The sequence below is a fragment of the Acipenser ruthenus genome, chromosome 26, assembly GCF_902713425.1.
Source record: "Acipenser ruthenus chromosome 26, fAciRut3.2 maternal haplotype, whole genome shotgun sequence".
Classification (NCBI taxonomy): domain Eukaryota; kingdom Metazoa; phylum Chordata; class Actinopteri; order Acipenseriformes; family Acipenseridae; genus Acipenser; species Acipenser ruthenus.
This window is the reverse complement of record NC_081214.1, coordinates 24,385,359-24,406,730: the sequence shown is the minus strand read 5'-3', so window position 1 is coordinate 24,406,730 and position 21,372 is coordinate 24,385,359. Positions and strand designations below refer to the sequence as shown.

Genomic DNA, 21,372 nt, shown 5'->3' with positions numbered 1-21,372 from the left:
CTCCACAGGCATCAGATACAGACAAACAGGTAACACAGCAAAGCACACACTTCAATAGAGCCCAGCTCCACAGGCATCAGATACAGACAAACAGGTAACACAGCAAAGCACACACTTCAATAGAGCCCTGCTCCATAGGCATCAGATACAGGTAACACAGCACAGCAAAGCACATGCTTCAATAGAGCCCTGCTCCACAGGCATCAGATACAGGCAAACAGGTAGCAAAGCACACACTTCAATAGCGCCCTGCTCCACATGCATCTGAAGGAGCTTTACATCAGCGGGTCGCTACTAGGGAGCCCTGGCACTGTGATGGATCTCCTCCTAGGGCTGATGAGTTCATAACACTGACATTAGCATAAGACCTGTACTTACCTCTTGACTACAGAGCTTGCTCTTTTTAGTTGCATGGTAAGACGTTCGTCTTCGAAACGTGAGGTTAGTGGCTTGCATGCAGCTGCGTTTCCATTGAATTCAATGGGCTGAGATGCTAAGCCATTACAGCACACAAAAAAGAAAATTGAATTTCAGTTTGGGAATGCAGAGTCATATGAATCTTTACAATACAATAAAATACAATACAATATTAGATTTACAGTGTGCTTTTATTTGAGAAAACCTTAAGGCGCTGTGCGTTTTTAAAATACAGATTTAATTGCATAACATTTTTAGCTAAAAAGATGTTTTAAACAGATATACAGAATGTATATCTGCCGTGCAGCACACTGGAGCCCAGCCTTGTACAATCATGAGCATTTTGAAATCAGTCTGCTATAGCACATACTGCGTTATGCATTACAGTGTGAGAGCTGGCACTTGCAAAGCTATACTCAAGAGAGTTTGAGCCATCCTTCAGGAAGCCCTTTCCCCCTGCTCTCCTCCTCCACTCTGTTGTTTCAGATTATCTGTGTGGTGCTCCACCGGGCTGCTCATACAGGGTTATCATTTTGACCTAGAAAGGCATTGACTTTAACCTTCCTTCAACTGATCTCATTGAAGTTTAACAAATGGTTCTTTTTTTTTTGTTCTTTTTTCAACTTTTGCCAGGCTTTGATAATGTGGTCTGAAATAAGCAATCAGGGAGAGATGAGGGGAAGCGATAGGGCTCTGTTAAAACAGGAATCGTGCTGATGTGGCAAGCATCTAAACAAGGCTCTGAATTTGAAACCAGGATGAGAGAAGTTTATGGTAATTGCCATGGTTTTGCAGGGATGTTGTGATTAGCTGATGCTTTGTTATTAACATGTCACACTGAGCTTATTTATGAGGTGTAATATGTATGCGTGTTCCCCTTGTTTAACCTTGTATCATACTTAACCCTGTGTTGCATGTTTCGCAAGTAAAACAGCGAACATGATATATATTATATGTTTTGTACTGCTGGAGAAGTTTCCAGTATTTTAGACAAACCCAGATTTTTTTAAATAGATATTTCATAGTATACAGTACGTTGCACATTTAGCTGGCTTTAAAAGGACATTGTGAAATTTGCTAAAAAGAACATTACTCAAATGAAAGGTGAAACCTACATTAAGAAGATGAATATAATTCAGGCACATCTTTTTTTGTAAAACATTGTCTTCTTTTAACAAACATACCTTCTGGAAAATCTGAATCCGTGGCTAGAGTGCGGAGAGATAAAGAAACAAATAGCGCCTGGGCTGAATTCCATAGACGTGACTCTGATGCGCAATACGTGACATGCATGATGTATGAGAGCTCTGGTCTTGCTATGAACTCATGCCACTTAATCGCTTTACTTTTAATAATCAATAATTAATCACAATCCAGAGAGGTTTAAGACAAACATTAGGTACGGGTACAGACACATATTTCTTAAATTAATCCGTCACAGAATCTCATCGTTAGTGTTCATCATTATAATTGGGTCCCCTCAAAAGATAATCATGCCCAGCCATTTACCGTATGTAAGCTCTTTTCTTTTTAACCACCAGTATGTAATATTCATTATGCTGTTGCCATGAAGATGTTATTTTTACATCTCGTCCTTCTTGACAATACTTTTATATACAGTAAGGGATCCAGAGGTGAATACATTATTATAAGCGTTTGATAAGGCACCCCTGAAACTAGTGTTTATCCTATAAACACCAAAGGAACACTGGCGACTGCTATTTATTTTGTGTTCACTTCGCCCTATTTGTTGTCCAGATTCCCATGCGCGCTGTTATTTGATTTGAGCACATCAAACTCTGGAATTGCTTTTGGGCATTTCCAGACAGTTTAAAAAAATAAAATCCCCAGTAAACACCAATAGGGGAATAAACAAGCACAGAAATTCATAACATCATTTTTTGGTTTGGTTTTGTTTTTCTACTGATGCGCTGTTTCCTCAGCGGTAAATGACATGACTGCCGCCCTTCTTCTCCTCGATTGTCTAGGTCCTCTGATTGGTCGGCAGATCTTCAGGTTCAGCGAGGAAGGTCTCGTGAACGCCCGCTTTGACTACAGCTACAATAACTTCCGGGTCACCAGCATGCAGGCAATGATCAACGAGACTCCTCTCCCGATTGACCTCTACCGCTATGTTGATGTCTCGGGACGGACGGAACAGTTTGGGAAGTTCAGCGTTATCAACTATGACCTGAACCAGGTCATTACCACGCATGTGATGAAGCACACCAAGATATTCAATGCCAATGGCCAAGTGATAGAGGTCCAGTATGAAATCCTCAAATCCATAGCTTATTGGATGACCATCCAGTATGACAGCATGGGCCGTACCGTTATCTGTGACATCAGGGTTGGTGTGGACACCAACATCACCAGGTACTCCTATGAATACGATGCAGACAGCCAGCTTCAGACCGTGTCTGTCAATGACAGGCCGCAGTGGCGCTACAGTTACGACCTAAACGGAAACATCAACCTGCTCAGTCATGGCAACAGCGCCCGCCTCACTCCACTGAGGTATGACCTTCGAGACCGCATCACCAGGTTAGGGGAGATCCAGTACAAAGTGGATGAAGACGGCTTCCTCAGAATGAGAGGCAGCGACGTCTTTGAATACAATTCAAACGGGCTCCTGAGAAAAGCTTACAACAAGGGGTCTGGCTGGAGCGTGCAATACCGCTACGATGGCCTTGGACGAAGAGTGGCAAGCAAGTCGAACCTGGGGCCGCCCCTCCAGTTCTTCTACGCCGACCTCACACAGCCCACCAGGGTGACCCACATGTACAACCACTCAAGCTCTGAGATAACATCCCTGTACTATGATCTTCAAGGGCACCTCATAGCCATGGAGCTGAGCAGCGGGGAAGAATACTACGTCGCTTGTGATAACTCCGGAACGCCACTGGCTGTGTTCAGCAGCAAAGGCCAGATCATCAAGGAACTCTTGTACACCCCCTATGGAGACATCTATCAGGACTCCAATCCCGATTTCCAGATTATCATTGGTTTCCACGGTGGCCTCTACGATCCTTTAACCAAACTGGTGCATCTCGGGAGAAGGGATTATGATGTCGTAGCAGGAAGATGGACCACCCCAAACTATGATTTGTGGGGAGAGCTGAACCGTGTCCCTAAACCTTTCAATCTTTACTCCTTCAGAAACAATTACCCAGTCGGGTACTTACAGGACGTCACCCAGTACACAACAGGTAAGGAACACTGGATGTTAACTGGTTTCAAATACAGTTTGGTTAAAGTGGTCAGTGGAATGTCTATTGGGGCATCGTATCCCCAACTTAATTCAAGCAGTGAAATGATCACATGAAAACGGTTATAAAAAGCTTTCCTGATCTCTGTCATATATGCAATTCAGTGATCTGCATTTTCATTTTGGTTTAATGACAGAAAAATGTAGTTTTGTCACACTATAGAATTAATGCCAGTATATTCATAAGGTATTATATTGATGCTGTTATGACTCATATGTCAATGACGACCCACCCTCTACCATAACCACAGAAGGGGTGTTTTTAAACTCTGATTCATCTCAGTAAAAGACCTTGGGATTAAACAAAACCATATTTATACGAAACCCGAGTTTGCATAATATTTAGGGTCAAATACAGCCTCCATAAGCAGTAAAAGTGTGGTATTATATGGTAGAAGTGAAAAAAAAATATTATATATATATATACAGCTCTGGAAAAAATTAAGAGACCACTGCAAAATTATCAGTTTCTCTGGTTTTACTATTTATAGGTATGTGTTTGGGTAAAATGAACATTTTTGTTTCATTCTATAAACTACTGACAACATTTCTCCCAAATTCCAAATAAAAATATTGTAATTTAGAGCATTTATTTGCAGAAAATGACAACTGGTCAAAATAACAAAAAAGATGCAGTGTTGTCAGACATTGAATAATGCAAAGAAAATAAGTTCATATTCATTTTTAAACACAATACTAATGTTTTAACTTCGGAAGAGTTCATAAATCAATATTTGGTGGAATAACCCTGATTTTCAAGCACAGCTTTCATGCGTCTTGGCATGCTCTCCACCAGTCTTTCACATTGATGTTGGGTGACTTTATGCCACTCCTGGCACAAAAATTCAAGCAGCTCAGCTTTGTTTGATGGCTTGTGACCATCCATCTTCCTCTTGATCACATTCCAGAGGTTTTCAAAGGGGTTCAGGTCTGGAGATTGGGCTGCCCATGACAGGGTCTTGATCTGGTGGTCCTCCATCCACACCTTGATTGACCTGGCTGTGTGGCATGGAGCATTGTCCTGCTGGAAAAACCAATCCTCAGAGTTGGGGAACATTGTCAGAGCAGAAGGAAGCAAGTTTTCTTCCAGGACAACCTTGTACTTGGCTTGATTCATGCGTCCTTCACAAAGACAAATCTGCCCAATTCCAGCCTTGCTGAAGCACCCCCAGATCATCACCGATCCTCCACCACATTTCACAGTGGGTGCGAGACACTGTGGCTTGTAGGCCTCTCCAGGTCTCCGTCTAACCATTAGACGACCAGGTGTTGGGCAAAGCTGAAAATTTGACTCATCTGGGGGTGCTTCAGCAAGGCTGGAATTGGGCAGATTTGTCTTTGTGAAGGACGCATGAATCAAGCCAAGTACAAGGTTGTCCTGGAAAAAAACTTGCTTCCTCCTGCTCTGACAATGTTCCCCAACTCTGAGGATTGGTTTTTCCAGCAGGACAATGCTCCATGCCACACAGCCAGGTCAATCAAGGTGTGGATGGAGGACCACCAGATCAAGACCCTGTCATGGCCAACCCAATCTCCAGACCTGAACCCCATTGAAAACCTCTGCAATGTGATCAAGAGGAAGATGGATGGTCACAAGCCATCAAACAAAGCCGAGCTGCTTGAATTTTTGCGCCAGGAGTGGCATAAAGTCACCCAACATCAATGTGAAAGACTGGTGGAGAGCATGCCAAGACGCATGAAAGCTGTGCTTGAAAATCAGGGTTATTCCACCAAATATTGATTTATGAACTCTTCCTAAGTTAAAACATTAGTATTGTGTTGTTTAAAAATGAATATGAACTTATTTTCTTTGCATTATTCGAGGTCTAACAAAACTGCATCTTTTTTGTTATTTTGACCAGTTGTCATTTTCTGCAAATAAATGCTCTAAATGACAATATTTTTATTTGGAATTTGGGAGAAATGTTGTCAATAGTTTATAGAATAAAACAAAAATGTTCATTTTACCCAAACACATACCTATAAATAGTAAAACCAGAGAAACTGATAATTTTGCAGTGGTCTCTTAATTTTTTCCAGAGCTGTATATATAGTTCTTATATTTCTTAAGTGTGTTCAATGACTTTACTTTGCTGTATCTTTTTATTAAAATGTTATACTGTTCTCTGTTTGAAGACATTGGCAGCTGGCTCCAGTTATTTGGATTTCAGCTTCACAACGTGGTTCCGGGATTCCCCAAACCTGATGTACAAAACATGGAGCAGACCTACGAGCTGATGCAAACGCAGACCAAAACACAGCACTGGGACCCCAGCAAGGTAAACACAACACAACTGTGAAACAAAGGCCTTGCGTTTGGGCTTGCTCTCTACTTATTGCTGCAAGCCTTCATTGTGAAACTGTTTTTAACAACATGCATTCTCTCAGGCCTGTGCTAAAGTAGAACTTTAACTTAGAGGAATGGGATGATATACTTCAATGTCTGTAAGCTCGACAACAAATAGAGGTTTAAATATAGTTTTCATTTTTTTTTCTTACTGTTTGTTTATTAAGAGCATTGGAACAGTTAAAACACACGTAGAGGAGGTACCCACAATTATTAACACGCCCAGCATTTTATTTTCTTATGCTTGCATTTTTGCAGAGAATAAAAAGTTGAATATAATATTTTCAGGTTAATTTGAACCCTTACTCTTACTTTTCCTATTCCCTGCCTGATTTGCTACGACCCAGCTTTGTTCTGCAGCTTAGAATGAAATGTTGTCAAGCTTGGGGAAGCAGACTAGCAAACCCTTGCTTGTGTGGCTGTTTTGAGCAATTTGTTACCCACAGCATCGCTAAGAGATAATATACAGGCCAATGGTCAATTGAAAGCCTTCAATAACTGCTGTTTTCAACCCTTGACTTCATCATCCCTTTTCTGTTTTCCTAGGTGGTTCTCGGCATTCAGTGTGAGCTCCAGAAACAGCTGAGAAACTTCATCTCATTGGATCGCCTCCCCATGACCCACTTTGGAGAAGGTCAAGATTGTCAGGACAGGAGCCCTAGGTTTTCCGCCATGCCTTCAGTTTTTGGGAAAGGAGTGAAGTTCGCTATAATGGATGAGATCGTGACGGCCAATATCATTGGGGTGGCCAACGAGGACAGCAGACGCATCGCAGCCATCCTCAACAACAGCATTTACCTGAAGGGCCTCCACTTCACCATCGACGGGAGCGACACCCACTACTTCATCAAGTCTGGCCCCTTGGAAGAGGATCTGGCTGTGATCGGCAACACTGGGGGAGGCCGCATTTTAGAGAACGGCATCAATGTCACTGTGTCCCAGATGACCTCTGTTGTGAACGGAAGGACTAGACGGTTTGCGGACATTCAGCTCCAGCACGCTGCCTTGTGCTTTAACGTCCGCTATGGGGCCACTATAGAGGAAGAGAAGGGTCACGTCTTAGAAATGGCCAGGCAAAGGGCGGTCGCACAGGCCTGGACTAAAGAGCAGAGGAGGCTGCAGGAGGGGGAGGAAGGCGTTAGGGTGTGGACAGAGAGCGAGAAACACCAGCTGCTGAGCACAGGGAGGGTGCAGGGCTACGATGGCTACTTTGTGTTGTCCGTGGAGCAGTATCTAGAAGTTGCTGACAGTGCCAACAACATTCACTTCATGAGACAGAGTGAAATAGGAAGGAGGTAACAGTGACGACTGACTGCCCGCCGTTCCTTCACCAAAGACTGCCTGTTTTTAGACATTCAATGATTTGTTGTACTGTTTATTTTTTTTTTCTAGAATGATAACTATAATATAGTATGAACAACAACAAAAACTGTAAAAAAAAAATTCAAACTGCCTTTAAATGTGACAAATGATGGTATTTTACTATTGTTTCATTGGGAGTGTCTTTATCATGGTGGCACATGCTTTCAAGGCTTGTGGGTTGAGGTGGTAATTCAAATATGGCCTAAAAATTTGACTTCAGGGTGATGCACTTTTCAGATACTGGAAGTGCCCTGATTTTCGTGGTTTTCCACAGTGAAGTTTTCCCAACTCTGATGTCATAATGTAAATTCATATTATTTTTCTTCAAATAAACAAGTTTCTGAAAACCAAACTAGCACATTAAATGTGTTGTATTCAGGTAAAAAGGAACAGTGGCTTTCTCTTTGAATAATAACTTTCTGAAATATATTTTCGGCAGTAAAAGTCTGCATAAGATTGTACAAGATTTAAAAAAAACATAACTCCAAACTTCATCACGCAAGCCTTTAAAAACAGTTTCGGTGTTTCACATTACAGTAAATGGCGGTTGCTTTCAGTTTCAGACCGAAAATACTTTTTTCTGGAAATGAAAAATAAGTGAGGCCATACACTATGTTGATTGCTACCCTGCCTTGTTTTTATGGCAAATGTAATTTGTGTGCACCCAATGCCCTGCAAGATCTGCTCACCATAGTGATGAAAGTGTGTTCTGCCTCCAGGTAGTCAAGCCTCTTCATGTGCTTTTAAATGGTAACGATGAACTGCAGTACTTACATGAGTCACAAAGAAAGTGTAAATACCAAGAGCTTTAAAAAGAAACAAACAGAGCTAACGTGGATCATACGTCGTCGCCCGTCATTAAGTGTTAGAATTACTGCTTATAACCCACAGAAGCAGTCACTTCTTTGCAAACAGTACCTATAGTGAAGTGCAGATAACCACACTCAAATCTGTATAGAGGTTACTTTTCTACAAAAGTATTGAATGCATTATAGTACAGATACAATTCAGATCTGTGCATTATTGGAATATAATGCATTTTGGGGTGGAGCTTGTGCCTTTTTGTTAAAAAATAAATAATTAAAAAACAAAACATGGAAGTACTACAAGTCATGGCCAGAGAACATGCCATACCGAATGCTTTGCATAGATATTCACACGACTTCTGCCTGTGAACTGAAAAGGGCAGTTCAATGAAGCTTTTCATGTGCTGCGACCTGCAGCAAAGTAGCATCAAGTCCAGAAGACTGAATGAGAGCACCTGTGCCAGGCCATGCTGGTTACTAGCAGGAAACTGTACCTCGCTGTCTACTGGAGCCCCTGTAGTAATGCATTTCATTTTATAAAAAAGATATTAAAGTACAAAAATGTATCATCAGATTATCTTTTACTGTATTCTTTATTTATTATTATTTCATTATTTAGCAGACGCTTTTATCAAAAGCAACTTACAGAAATAAAATATAAAAGTATATAAAAAAGGTACAGGCAATAAAAATGCAAAACAAACATTTATTTATATATTAAATAAACATATTATATATATATATATATATATATATATATATATATATATATATATATATATATATATATATATATATATATTATATAATCTGTATATATATATATATAAATTAATAAAAGGAAAATACAAAGAGATATATAAATAGGAATTTACAAATAAAGGTTAAACCTTTTAGTGGCCTGAAGTGAAATCCTGTAATACTGTAAAGCAAACGGACGAAGGCAAGTAAAGAAACAACAAAACCAGAATACTGGGTCTTGTGTCCGCTGCATATGGAAAAGCTGTATTCTTGTGGAATGAGAGCAGTGTATCGTCAGTCAGTTCAGAGTATGCAAGGGTCAATGGATTTCCTAGAAATGCCAAGGCTATGGCAGGAAATACAGAGTTTCTCTAACCTTGATAAAGCAAGGACAAAATGATAATAATAGTCTTGATTGTTTTCTTCATAAAGACATGCTGGTTGAATCTTAACTGTGTAGTGGCACATACTGCTGAAAAAAAAAAAATAGCTTTTAGGTGTTTGAGAAGGTTGCAGCGTTTTGCAAGTAACAGCTCATTTCCTGTACATTTTGTATCGGTATAACAAAAACAAAGATCTTTTTTTTCAACATAGATTTATAATTGTGTTTTTTTTTTTTTCCTGAGCTACAGCAGAGCTGGCAGGTGACATTAATAACCTCCTGCTGCTGCAAGCAGGTCCCATTGCAATTTTTAAAGAGAAAGTTTATTGTGGAACACAGCCGCTTTAAATCATGCAGCACAAGAAAAACAGGCATGTGTTTTTTAAACGTTGTTTTGTACAAATGAATCTATTGATTTAGGAAGGAAGAGGTGTGTCCATGCCTAGAAAGCTGTCAGCATTTACTCGAGCTGAGTAAATTTCAAGTGCAGCACTGTAGATGCAAGGCACTGGCCGAAACGTTTGTCTACTTAGCTTGGTCGCTTATAGTTTTACCTTAGAATTTTTATCGGAGGTTTTGAAGTTATGTGTGCCTTTTTTCATAGCTCTCGTTGGATCCTTTTGTCTATACTTTTGAAGGCTGGAATAAAACACTTTTTTTTTTTTTTTTTTTAATCTTTCTCTTTCTGAGGGTTCCCACGGGAATATAATTCAACTAGGAGTAAACTGGGCTGTGCTGGCTTGTGTTCATTTATCATTAAGATAGTTGTTGTATTTTATCTAGATGGGGTTTTCAAATCAGCTGGAAAGTTCAACAAAGCTTAATATTAAAAATGCACTAAATGAAAACTGTGGAGCTCCCAATAATTGCAATATATATATATATATATATATATAAAATAAATAAATTGACCTTGTTGTCTCCACATAACAGCTTTAATTCCTTCAATTTAAAGATTCCAGAAAATACGCAATTCTGCAGGCTTTAATATCAATGTCAGATTTTGGAAAAAACAAACAAAACTACTGTACGCACGTGTCCACTGGTCTGTGTTGTCGTGAGTCTGAAACCTGCTTCTGCTTTTGTCCTCAGATACATAAACGTAAAACATACTAGAAGCCAACCAGAGCACTGGGTTTGTGTCGTGGAAAGCTTGTTGCTAGGAAACCGTGTGCTCCAGTAATGTATTCCTGCTCTCTTCCTGTGGCTGAACTGTGGGTAGTATGCAGGCTGGTGTGATTTGGCTGCGTTGAAAACCCTTCAATGCATTTCTCTCTCTGGGGTTCACACCTGTGGCATGTGTTTTGTACAAGTGCTCCGCAGCAACGCGCTGTAAATAGTTCAAGAGAAGTTAATATATTGAGTGTGAGGATTTGAGTAAAAAAAAAAAAAAAAAAAAGTACTTTGAACTTTTCATTTTTAAAAAATAAATGTGCAAATCAAGTCTCTGGTGTATTGTTATTTTTCCCCATAATAAATGTCTCTGCTGCATTTACAGCAATTGCAGATTTAAGTACAGTATGTATATTATATATCATTATACACTACTGTAAAACTAACTAGAGTGTACTGGTACCCCATACACTACAACACCCATTCACCTATAATAGCAAGAACGCTCTACACATCAGGAATTAACATTTAAATTGATTCTTCTAAATCAATTTAAATTAGAAGATATGCAGAATAAAAATAAAGACATGACCCTAAGGCAGACATACCAGCTTTACATTTCTAGAGATTTGTGTTTCTCTCTACCTCACAAGAGCCCGAGAAACCACTCATCTGAACAAGCCGTGAAACCAAAAGGCAACAGCAAAGAAGGGAAACGAGCTCATTAATCTAGGTCATGAACGTCAGGTGCAAGCTGTGGTACACTGTCGCTGTACAGCTGTCCAGTTTGTTTTTTAAACTCGGTTTTAGTTTTTACAGTTTTCAGAAAAACAGAATATAACAAAATCTTGAATGCATCTATATATACATTTAGCAAACCATCAATGCTCTAAAATAGGGTGGCAGAGCTGTGATGCAGCATACAAAACAAATCTCATTTGTAAAAAAAATTAAAAAAAACCCTAAGCATTTTTGCATTATTCAAAATAGGTCAAAGTGCATATTTCTTCCAAGTTTCCTGGGTTCATTCTGCAGTGCATTTTATTCGTTAGAATACAGCTTCCCTAATGAACAACTGCCCCGTGATATCACATCATTATAAAACATAGATCTTCATTGAACTTTGCTTTGAGGAAACACAATCATGTTTTTAATGAGAATTTTATTTTGAAAATATGGATTTAAGCAATATACAAATGAAATGTCTTACCAATAAAGATTAAATCACATTGAGAACCATTAGAAGATAAATCTCAGGCAAAATGCATAAGACATGTAATACAGGGGCTACACCCTGCTTTGGATCCATAATATAGGAAAACACACTGTTTTCAATATCAAAATCGAAAACAAGTTAAATCAAAGAAATAGCTTTATCGCTTAAATAGTTAAAAAAAATAATAATGATCTGTGCAGCATAAAAAACTATCAACTGTATCTAAATTAATTATTAACAAATTTGCAGTGTGGATTCCTCATTATTGAAAACGGGTGTCCTTCAGTATTAGAATGCAAACACTTGAACAAGAAACCTTCCAAATGCCATTCAGCTTCCTACAGGTTCAGGACATCGTCCCATTCTTGATACCTTGTTGAAGTCATTAGCTTTGTTAATACAGGGTGGAGTTGCAATGACACTGTAATTGCAATAGGGCTGTGCAGCTCAGCAAGGTGTAGTATCAATGGATTCCTGCCCGGAGGGTGCTATTTTATACATGCAGTAGGAGGGCACAATGGCAAGCTAATAACACCACTAATGCATCAGCTCCTCTTGAATAGCCTCTTGCGGGTCTGTGAGGCAATGCATTGCATTAGCGCTCGCCCAACTTTTTCTTCAGGTTTAATTTCGATACAACAGCTTGCTGAAGACAAACACAACAATGAAGCTGCACTGCCAACAGTCTCTGTAAAACATCTAATAGTTCGCCCGCTGTGCACAAAACAAAGGCTTTCATGCGGCTGTGGTTTGCACCACACGGAGATTCGAAGGACACTTCATTCTTTTTAATGGTATTGTTTTCGCGCATTTGGTAACAGCTAAAAAAAATATCCAAGATGTTATCCATGAGGACGCACGTATACAGAATATATTGAATTTGCCTATGAAGCTGGGTGCATAAAAAGGTAATCTTCTCCAGTGTCTCCACCTAAAGCAAACACAAAAAGACTGAATGAATATGAGCGTTCACAGAAAGAGGCCCACCCTCAACCCCATTCCTTCCATCTTGCTTAATATGCTACTGATCCAGTAGTACGACAATACGGCAACAGTGCATTCAGAAGCTCTGCATTCAGATTGAATGGTTTAGATTCTCAGAGATTTAATCCAAATTATCATTAGCATTTTCTCTGATAGGAACAAAAAAAAAAAAAAAAAAAACACCAAATACAATTCTAAAATAAGAAACAACTTAAAACTACTTTCAAGCCAATAAATGTGTTATGTGAGCTGTTTATTGATAATAAAAATAATTGAATGATCTGAAGTAATCATAAGCAAGGTTCAGCGGTATACAGTATTAGTAATAGTCTATACACATACAGTACAGTACTGAGAGAAGGTTCAGTAGCAACACTTACCCTAGGACAGCATTTTAATTAAGGGCAGCAGTCCTTAGAGATGCTTCTAAAAAGAACCAAATAACAAAACAAATAACAGCTGTGACACAAGTAACTGGTAGGTTTCAGCACGGTATGCAGCTTCAGCGTTTGTTAATTGTTAGTTTTTGTTGTTTGTTAGTTTTTAGAAGCTGGTGAAAGGATAGAGGCCTTAATTCAAATTCCACTGTTACTGCAGAAGGGAACATCATTTTTTTATGCAATTGAGCCCAATATAACATACTGTACAAAACTATGGATATTAACATTTTTTTTAATATCAACTGGACATTTATTTATTTATTTAATACCGGTACAATCTGCAACGTTCTGCAAGATCTGCACACAATTGTCTTTTTCCCGAATTGTGCGTGAGCAAACGGTTTCGCTGGCAATTTGTATTTATGTACATATCCTGGATTCATTAGATCGCATTTCCATGGCCGTCAAAACCGTCCGAAAATATATTACATTTTAATTAGAGCACCAATAGCCTTATAATTGCTGGAAAGAAAAACAATTGTGTTACGCATAATTTAAATGTAATTTCTGGACGAATGCTCGATGTTTGTGAATATATTACCCACGGATATTTTAAACGGCAGTTTTCACAATTAAAGATGATACTCCCAAATGTCCTTGTCTAATGACAAATACAAAGAAAAAAATATTTTTTATGAGCCATACATATTCAATGTTAAAACAGCACAATAAAGAGGTTGTTAAATGTATCTGTATTCCACAAGATTTGTCCAGTAATCATATATGTGAAATAATCAATTTCTGCTGAAGTTCAATGCTGAATTAAGGACCACAATTTTAACTATAATGTTTCAGTTCCATGACTAACAATGTAATTACATAGTAGCTACCTAATCTTTACAGTTGAATTGGTTTACAATACACATTAACGCCCATTCTGATTAATTAATAAAGTTTGCAGTTCATGATACATTTTTCATCTGTTCAATAAAGGGTCATTTTAAGGAATGCAATTTTAATTTATTTTAATGACTATTTTACTAAGGAATATTTTGAACAAATCAGGAAGGTTCGGCACTTCAAGTCCGCTGCCCTAAAAATTATTTTAAAAATAAAATACAAAGAAAAAAAAAATGAGCGCCTCATTTCAATGTATTTTTTCTTGTATGCAATAATGAGGTGTGTCAATAAATCGCTCGTGGGGAAAGCGCAATGGTATTTAGACACGCCACAAATTAAATTAATAAAATAGACTCCATCCAAGTCTTTGTTCCAGCCATGTCATTAATTATTAAATAAACCGATTCAACTTCTGACCAGGCCAGAGATCAGAAAGCACTGAAGAGTCACAAAGCATCTACCACTGACACCATTTCTGTGTAAAAACTAAAAAAGAAATTCTAACGTAACAACAGTTGGTGCACCTACGGTCTCATATAGTTATTTATTTAAAGCTTTTTAACAGCACGTTTCTTTCCTTAAGATATTAACTTAGAACAAGTAAGTATGTTGTAAACAAGGCCCTTGTTCATTTAATTGTACACTGTAACTTATTATCCAAGCTAATTGGGACCAGAGGTTTTTTGGATAAATCGAATTGTGCCAATTTTTACATGACTTCCCTAATCAATAAACCTCCTAAAAAAAATGGAAGCAGAAGCAGAAGAGCACAGCACACAACAAGACAGGTTAACTGTTCACATACTCCAGGTGTTTGGATAATCGGGCCTCGGTAATCAGAGTTTTACCGTACCTACAGTATTAAACTACACTGCTAGGGCACTCCAGGACTGGAGTTACAGTACAGTCTCAAAAACATGTTGAAGTTTACCTAAATGCAATTATGTTGGCATACCGTTTCCAGTCATGGGTTGGCTGGTGGTGTAGTTGTTTTCTTTGTTAACAGGGTAGAGCAGAGGCATCGCTAAGCCCTGGCCCGGTTTATGATAGGCCACAATCAAGTTCTTTATCTTCCGAAAGAGACGCTTTTGAACGCCAGGAGCGGTCTGAACAAAAAACACAAAAAAACATCACAGTTGTTCTGCAGATAGATCAGATGTTACTTTTCTCTGTGTTACTAAAAAAAAACAACGCAAAAGTTTAAACAGTACAGTAAATGCATTGAACGTGCAGTAAAATTATTTTTCAAATGACGCCATACAGATTTTTCCTGAAACACAACATTTTATGAATCTTCTGTTTGGTAAACATGAGCTTTTGTAATCAGATGTGTCTTGATTATTCACAGACACCATTTTGTGAGAACATCAAGCATGTTAAATTAAAAGTGAAAAATGACTCACTCAGAATCTAGCGGTGGCAAGTAGAAAATGACCAAGATACAGTAAACAGGTTAGTAACCGAGGCTGGGGTTACATTTTAAATGTATATTACTACAGCCGTACAATATTAACATGCTAAAAATAATTCACAAAATACCAACATGAATTACCGGAAGTCATTGTTATTCAAGGTGGGGCATTTTTCAATCTGGGTTTATCCCTAGAGTCAAAATACCCTATCTTATGTTTTCAATATTAATAATATACAACACACATACACACCCACACAGACACCCCCACACACTAGCAAGGGTTATCACATTGTCATAGTTTTTTTTAAATGCTTCACTGACTGAAATTGTGTGGAAGAGCTAACATTTTGATGTCTGAAAAGTAAATCTAACCCAGACAAGAAGAGCGATCAATTAAAGCACAAAGGGAAAACAACTGCTGTGTTCAAACAACCGAGCTTACATTTTCATTTGCTTGGCATTCAACCACAGAATGGCTATGGCACGTCATTAATATCATTGTTATTAGATTTAAAACAAGCAACACCAGAACATTTATTTCAATTAAAAAAAAGAAGAAGAATGAATCATTCCTCAATAACCTATGCTTGAAATAAATCAAAATGTATGAGGTGCTACAGCTCTACTTTATAATGACTATGACAGAGCCATCATTTGGATTTACCCCAGGCCAAGTGATATTGTAGGTAACTTTTACTCACCTCGGCAGACCAGGAGCCCCCATCTGTCTGGCACAATCTGTACGTGTACACAAACCCCTTACACCTGTCAACGAAGTACAGTACACAGAGACGACTGGTCAGTCTGGACTCTACACCTTTACAGTACAAACGAAACACAGTACACAGAGACGACTGGTCAGTCTGGACTCTACACCTTCACAGTACAAAAGAAAAACAGTACACAGAGACGACTGGTCAGTCTGGACTCTACACCTTCACAGTGCAGCAGACTCTCGCTAGCCCCAGAATCCAAACCACACAATCATAATGAAATGCTTGCTCATAGCAATGCAGAAAGTGAATTTCAGCACAGGCGATTTAATTATCACTGTGAACAGTTACACTGGGTGTATAGAGTACAGGGCACCATTTCAAATGAACTTCACTTTATTTCTTTGGCTGTATCTATCATATAACAAGTGATCTGGAGTGCATATATTCCCTATATCATTACAAATTAACAAATATACTTTCATTGACTTTATATAATTTCTTGCCACAGTAAGTGTATAATACGCATTGGCAAAACCAATTACTGTAGGATAAAAAAAAAAAAGATCACATACATTTTTTTTTTTTTTTTTAAATAGCAATTTGCTGAAAGCGTCTGTCATTTCTTACACAGTATTATTACTTTGATCTCTAAATGTACAAAGTTATCTGTTGCATGCAAATGCTGGGGTTAATGCTGTAATTGAGACTGTTGAGATGTAAGAAAGACAGTAGGAACAATCTGTTTTTGCATAGGACTTGCCTTTGTTTTTTTGCGGTTAAATTTAAATGAGCCTGGGGGTTTTGGAACTTCAGTTTTTGAATGGATTTCCTAACCAGGTTTCAGCCATGCCCATGAGTCTTGGTGCTCTAACAGTATGAACAGGCTTTGCTACCTCTGAGCTGCTATTCTCTATGGTGTTCTCCTGTCTGCTTGTTTTGCTTGATCCGCGTGAAGCATCGCACACTGTTACCTGAGTGGGTGGTTTCTTTCCAGGCCCTTTTCAGCATCTCACTGTGCTTCTTCATCTTTTTTTTTTTTTACCACATTCCCTCAAAGAGATAATATTATTTTTGCGGCACAGCGACATAAATGAATATTTAAATACAGCACCTTCAACATGCAGGTGTTTCCAAATGAATGCAAATATATACAGTGCTTTTGTGAGATGTTTTTTTGTAATAAGAAAAGCGTTATTTGACAGATGTTCTGATAAGCATCAATTTGCAAGCAATCGGTGTGGAGGTGTGATGAGGGAAGATGTACAGACAGTTGTTTTGTTTTTTTTTTGGCTCTTTACAGTGTGTTACCATACATCTCTCCAACAGATAGGAAGCCCAAAAATTTAAGAGAAAACATCTGTGTTGAAATTGCACTATTATTATTATTATTATTATTATTATTTCTGAGTATGCATTTTTTAAATAGCCCAGGTGATGTGATTGTATCCCTTTTACAAATGTTGCCCCACCCTACCATTTATCCATAACTATTAAACACTAAACAGCGCTGAATTTACAAATTCTAAAAGCAACTTAATATATTCAATGACAAACATTTCCACTAGAAGTATGGTCAAAAGCATTAAAGTACGTAGGGGAGCAATTGTAAAATATTCAGTGAGTGCCTGGGTGGTTAGTGTTTGTGATGTCAGGAGCCGATCATTTTGTAATGGTAGTTCATTTTGATTTGGGAAAACACACATTGACAAAAACACAAAATTGGCAATGTAAAGAACAGGGGCTTTGCAAATTTTCCACTGTGCTGTAGTGTGTGTGTGTGTGTGTATATATATATATATTATATATATATATATATATATATATATATATATATATATATATATATATATTCTGTCAACAGCATTTTGCATTGCGGGCGTTACCCACAGCTAATGCAAAGACACACCAAGGGGCTGATGTAAGGATAGGCGCAGTGCAAACAACTGCAGCTGCAAAATCCAGATACCAGGCAATTCTTTTACACTGCAGCCTATGTAAGCTTAAGAGCAATGCAAATTACTCAACATGTGCAAGTAATGAGCTGCAATCATGATCACGAGGGTCGCAACGAGCGCCGCCTGTGCAGCGGGGTATTTAGCGGCCACACTTACAGCCCAGAGGTGAGGTGAGTTAGGAGTACAGAGAGGGGTAGACGCTGTATCAGATTTGTGGAGCACGAAAACCAAACTAAACAAAAAATATATATATGTCAGACGAAAGTCCTCTTGGCGCACAGTAAAGAACAGTTTTCTAAAGCAGGAGCTCAGAGTCCTTACAGCTGAGGTTACTCAGCATGAAATTGAGTTATTTGGAAAAGCCTCAGCCAACATTAGTTATGCTACCAATGAGGCCATATGGTCCTCTATAGTGGAGAAAGTCAATGCTGTCGGTGTTACCAGGAGGATGGTCTCCGTCTTGCCCTTCTCCTCCAAAGGTTTTCCTACCTGTCCTCAACAAGAGCCAAGCACCATCCTGAAGCCAAGGACAGGTTTCTTAAGGTGTGTGGTTTTATACAGCTCTTAATTACTCGCTTCTACAATGGTTTGCACCTTGTAAGAGGAGATGCAAAGCTTCTCATTCTAATGCCTGCGCCTGCTTAGTATTCCAGAGACCAATTCCATGCTCCTTTCTTTATTTCAATACATTTCAATATCATTTAACTGGATTCGACTTTGATAGCGTGTGCAGAACGGCAGGTGAAAACCATTCTTTACATACACCGCATCTTTAGTGGCCGCTAAAGTCCCACTTTACGGCTGCTAAACACTGCAAATTCCTAATGAATTCTGACTGAATCCCACTGGAATAACACCTGGATATTATCTGCACTTCCCGAGTTCTGAAGTCATTCATTTTGAATTCAGCCCTGTTAATTCATGTGGATTGAATTACCCGTATTCATTCCATGTTCCTCTGTAACACATGATCACATGTATAAGGCATGCATCCAGGGGATTGAGAGTAGTGTTAATTCACGCATGAATGCATGCCTTATGTGTTTGAACAACATTATTTGTTACAAAGAAATACGGAATGAATGTGGTCAATTCAATCCACATGCATGACAGGGCTGAATTCAAAATTAATGACTTCAGAACTCAGAGGAAGTGCAGAACATGGTCAAGTGTTATTCCTGTAGTATTGAGCAAGAATTCATTAGAAATTTGCAGCCATTATTTTAAGTTCTCTATATTACACATTTTCTTCTTTACGGGCACTAATAGCAGGAAAAGAGAGTTCCCTTTTTAATGCATCTTATGTTTTACTAGTCTGTGTTAATATCCTGTGATGTGTAAATAAATAGTGCCTACATAATTTAAATCTGGAAGCAATTTTTAATCATATTTTTTTGTGTTGTACGTCTTGGAAGGTTACATTTTATTCCTTGTGAATTCAATCATAATGATATATTTCTAACGCTACCATGGTGTTTTTTGCAAAAAAAATAAAAATAAAATGCTGTACAGATAATTGTGTTAAACCGTCGCAGTGTTCTTGTGGTTTACCCCAGAGCCCCTTGATGGATGGTTATTGTGTACAGCTGCATTACTTATATCATAGAAATGTATAAACACTGTATAAAACTAATTACGTTCCATGAAACTGTTTGCACCGTGACAGTGTTTTATAGTTATGGATGTTATTTCACAGAAAAGAGACGCTATAGAGATCAATTGCTTAACTTCTTATCTAGCTGGATCAAAACAACAAGCACATCGCTGTTACAAATAAGCTGCACATCTTCATTGTCAAAAAATGAACTCTGTCTTTATACTTACAACACACAGAGGCAGTAAACCCCAGACACAGACTCGCTGTCACGAATTAAATAGCTGCCATCCTTTCCAGCAGCCCCTAGAAGCCTCTCTCCAGTCTCCCGGCTGATCTTCCCGTGATAAACAGGCAAGGCGTCCATCCTGCAACCAGGAACAAGCTGGACAGAACTGCTGTCAGCAACGCATACAATTATACTCTGCAGGAGGCAGGAAAGTGCAAAAGAGGGTTAGAAAAAAAAAAACAGGATGTCACGTCAATCCTTTTTTTTTTTTTTTAAACCACAGCCCACTTTTCCATTTCTCATTGTAAATGCATCATTTATATTTATATATATATATATATATATATATATATATATATATATTTATATATATATATATATATATATTTATATATATATATATATTTATATATATAAACTGGATCCTGTAGAAAACCGTCGGTCATGTAAACAAAATACATTGCTAATGGAACAGATTCCTTTAAACAGCATACAGATTACTTGGTAACAATCATACTTTTTTTTCCCGCCCCACATCCCTTTATGTTATATATTAATCATAAACACAAGGTAAATCTTTTTGCAAAGAAAAGGGTTAGGGTTCTATTGTGCAAAACATTTAGAACATTGTAACTATGACTAATAACATTGTAATTACTGTATATGTAAGTTCACATTATTTAATAACTACTGTTAATACACAGTAATTAGACACGATGTAAAACAATACTAAAAAAATTACCTTAAATAAGCAAAATTGTACCAAAAAAAAAAAAAAGCGCCAAAACCTAAACAATATGCATGATTATTTGATTTCTATCTAAAAACATGTTTGTGTTTAAATTTCTGTAGAATATTAATAAGTCGCACATATCTATCTAACAAAAGCATTACATGAATGCCGTAATCGCTCCGTTTTGACTGATAATCATCTGTGCAACTGCCTCCGTCTTGCCTTGACTGAACTCACTCCAAACTTCAAGGCCCTTGTCCACCAGAGGACCTGTCATTTTTCCCACTGATGGTGAGTATTATAATTCTACATTATTTACATATATTTTATTTCAAATTGTATTGCTGTATAAAATTACATTTTCAGTAGTGATACCATACTATAGTTAACAGGTATTTCACAGTAATTATTCATGATTATTTTGCTTAAAACATGTGTGTGTGGGTGTGTATTTGTTATTGGAAAGACTTGAATCATAAAAGCTAAGATAGAGAGTTCATCTGTACTAAGTATTATTTTCTTTCAAACTTTAATATTAAACAAGCAACAAGGCTTTGTAGATTATCTATATTAATCTATGCCTACTATAATTTTATTTAACAAAACCAAAGTTAATACTCTTTGTAAACTCTAATTCAAAACTTAAAACAGTTATCTGAAAGTGTTTTAATGCTAATATTTACATCTGTTTGACATTTTATATATGTACTTTCTCAAAGTCTCAGATTTAATTTATTACATTTTTTTTAATGGACTAAAAATATAAGCAATGGGGTATATTACTAATTCACAGCATTGTATGTGTTTGTTGGACA

General features: G+C 37.8%; 2 protein-coding genes across 7 annotated transcripts in view; one reads left to right on the top strand and one right to left on the bottom strand.

The window, feature by feature from the left end:
• The window catches only part of LOC117430552 (teneurin-1-like), a 162,407-nt gene extending 153,509 nt beyond the window's left edge, over positions 1-8,898 (top strand). For all 4 annotated transcript variants that reach the window (XM_059001084.1, XM_059001085.1, XM_059001086.1 and 1 more), the window contains exons 30-32: positions 2,406-3,626; positions 5,822-5,964; positions 6,579-8,898. In XM_059001084.1, the coding sequence (XP_058857067.1) occupies positions 2,406-3,626; positions 5,822-5,964; positions 6,579-7,331 (2,117 nt within the window). In that variant the 3' untranslated portion in view covers positions 7,332-8,898. The remainder of the gene's footprint in view (positions 1-2,405; positions 3,627-5,821; positions 5,965-6,578) is intronic.
• Positions 8,899-11,578: 2,680 nt separating this feature from the next.
• LOC117411993 (SH2 domain-containing protein 1A-like) lies at positions 11,579-20,032 on the bottom strand. 3 transcript variants are annotated; one of them, XR_004660749.2, is made up of 5 exons: positions 19,826-20,031; positions 16,032-16,095; positions 14,848-15,022; positions 13,017-13,062; positions 11,579-12,583 (listed from the first exon to the last, which is right to left on the bottom strand). XR_004660749.2 is itself a non-coding variant. In XM_034903597.2 (5 exons), the coding sequence occupies exons 1-4, from the start codon at positions 19,960-19,962 to the stop codon at positions 13,031-13,033; spliced, it is 384 nt and encodes a 127-aa protein (XP_034759488.2). In that variant the 5' UTR covers positions 19,963-20,030; the 3' UTR covers positions 11,579-12,583; positions 13,017-13,030. The 3 variants fall into 3 exon arrangements, 2 of the variants coding, with proteins under 2 accessions (XP_034759488.2, XP_034759487.2); XM_034903597.2 differs by having other exon boundaries at positions 14,872-15,022; positions 19,826-20,030; XM_034903596.2 differs by lacking the exon at positions 13,017-13,062 and having other exon boundaries at positions 14,872-15,022; positions 19,826-20,032.
• Positions 20,033-21,372: the final 1,340 nt, after the last annotated feature.

Coding starts and splice junctions, on each gene's coding strand:
- LOC117411993 (XM_034903596.2), bottom strand. CDS start 19,962: ATGGACGCCTTGCCTGTTTATCACGGGAAGATCAGCCGGGAGACTGGA. Junction 16,096..19,825: donor GTTTACTGCCTCTGTGTGTT/GTAAGTATAAAG, acceptor CTTCGTTGACAG/GTGTAAGGGGTTTGTGTACA. Junction 12,584..14,871: donor CCAACCCATGACTGGAAACG/GTATGCCAACAT, acceptor TGTTTGCTTTAG/GTGGAGACACTGGAGAAGAT.